The sequence below is a fragment of the Marmota marmota genome, unplaced genomic scaffold, assembly GCF_001458135.2.
Source record: "Marmota marmota marmota unplaced genomic scaffold, marMar, whole genome shotgun sequence".
Taxonomy (NCBI): domain Eukaryota; kingdom Metazoa; phylum Chordata; class Mammalia; order Rodentia; family Sciuridae; genus Marmota; species Marmota marmota.
The window spans coordinates 486,526-487,475 of record NW_025999895.1 but is presented as its reverse complement, the minus strand read 5'-3'; the positions used below and the strand labels follow the sequence as shown (position 1 = coordinate 487,475).

At 60.6% G+C, this 950-nt stretch overlaps 1 protein-coding gene across 2 annotated transcripts in view; it reads left to right on the top strand.

Annotated features, from left to right (window-relative positions):
* Positions 1-295: 295 nt before the first annotated feature.
* Positions 296-950, top strand: part of Narf (nuclear prelamin A recognition factor) — a 23,882-nt gene continuing 23,227 nt past the window's right edge. Inside the window, exon 1 of one of the 2 annotated variants that reach the window (XM_048796861.1) lies at positions 296-444. In XM_048796861.1, the coding sequence (XP_048652818.1) occupies positions 418-444 (27 nt within the window). In that variant the 5' untranslated portion in view covers positions 296-417. The remainder of the gene's footprint in view (positions 445-950) is intronic. The other variant, XM_015504003.2, reaches the window with a different exon arrangement.

Below are 950 nucleotides of genomic sequence, written 5' to 3'. Positions count from 1 at the left end.
ATCCTCTCGCCCTCATAAACGTGGCTTAGTCATTGCCCCACGCCCAATGGGCGGGCCCAGCATGAAACAGAAGCTCCAGGGAGACTCGACCAGGGCCGCTGAGGATCGGAAGGGGCGACCAAGCCCCTTTCTACACTCTGATTGGCTCTGTGAAAGGGCCCGCCCCTTTCTGCCTCTCTGATTGGCCTAGGCCGCGCAATAGGTGTGGGGGGCCGAACCGTCCTCCTCACGCTCCTAATTGGCCGAGGGGTGTGGCTCTCTCTGTCTCGGTGCTCTCGTTGGCCGCACGCAGCCCTTAGGGGTGTGGCCTTGCCAGAGCAAAGACAACAAAGGGCTGCGGGTGGCGGGCGGAGGTGTCTGTGTCGATCGGTGCTACGCTTTGCCTGGGCGCCCAGCCTCTCTCCTGTCAAGCTCCAGATGAAGTGTGAGCACTGCACGCGGAAGGTGGGCGCCGCACCCGGCGTGGTCAAAGCTGGGGTCGGAGGTCCGGGACGGATCTGGGATGTGGGCGGGGTCTGAGGGTCGCGAATTGATGTCGAGGCTGGAGGTCGGAGGTCAAGGCCCGGCAGGGTCCCGCTCGCCGGGTGCGGCTTGCTGACACCTGTCAGCTCTGGTAGTCCGCGGGTGTCTGTGTGGCTGAGCCCGGCGGGTCGCTGGTGGAGGTCGCTGCGGACGAGCGCATCGCGGGTCTGGCGGTGGTGGCTGAACTGGGGCTCTGAGTCCTTGTGCCAGTCGCGGTTCTGCCCGAGAGCAGTTTGCAATAATCACAAATGCTACGGCTGGCTCATAAACTTTTAAACAGTTCGGAAGTGGGGAGAGAGGGGCTGAAGTCGTAGCTCAGTGGTGGAGTACTTGCCTAGCACATGTGAGGCACAGGGTTCGGTCCTCAGCACCACATAAAAATCACTTAAAAATAGATTTTTTTTAAAAAAAAAAGTGGAGAGGGAAAC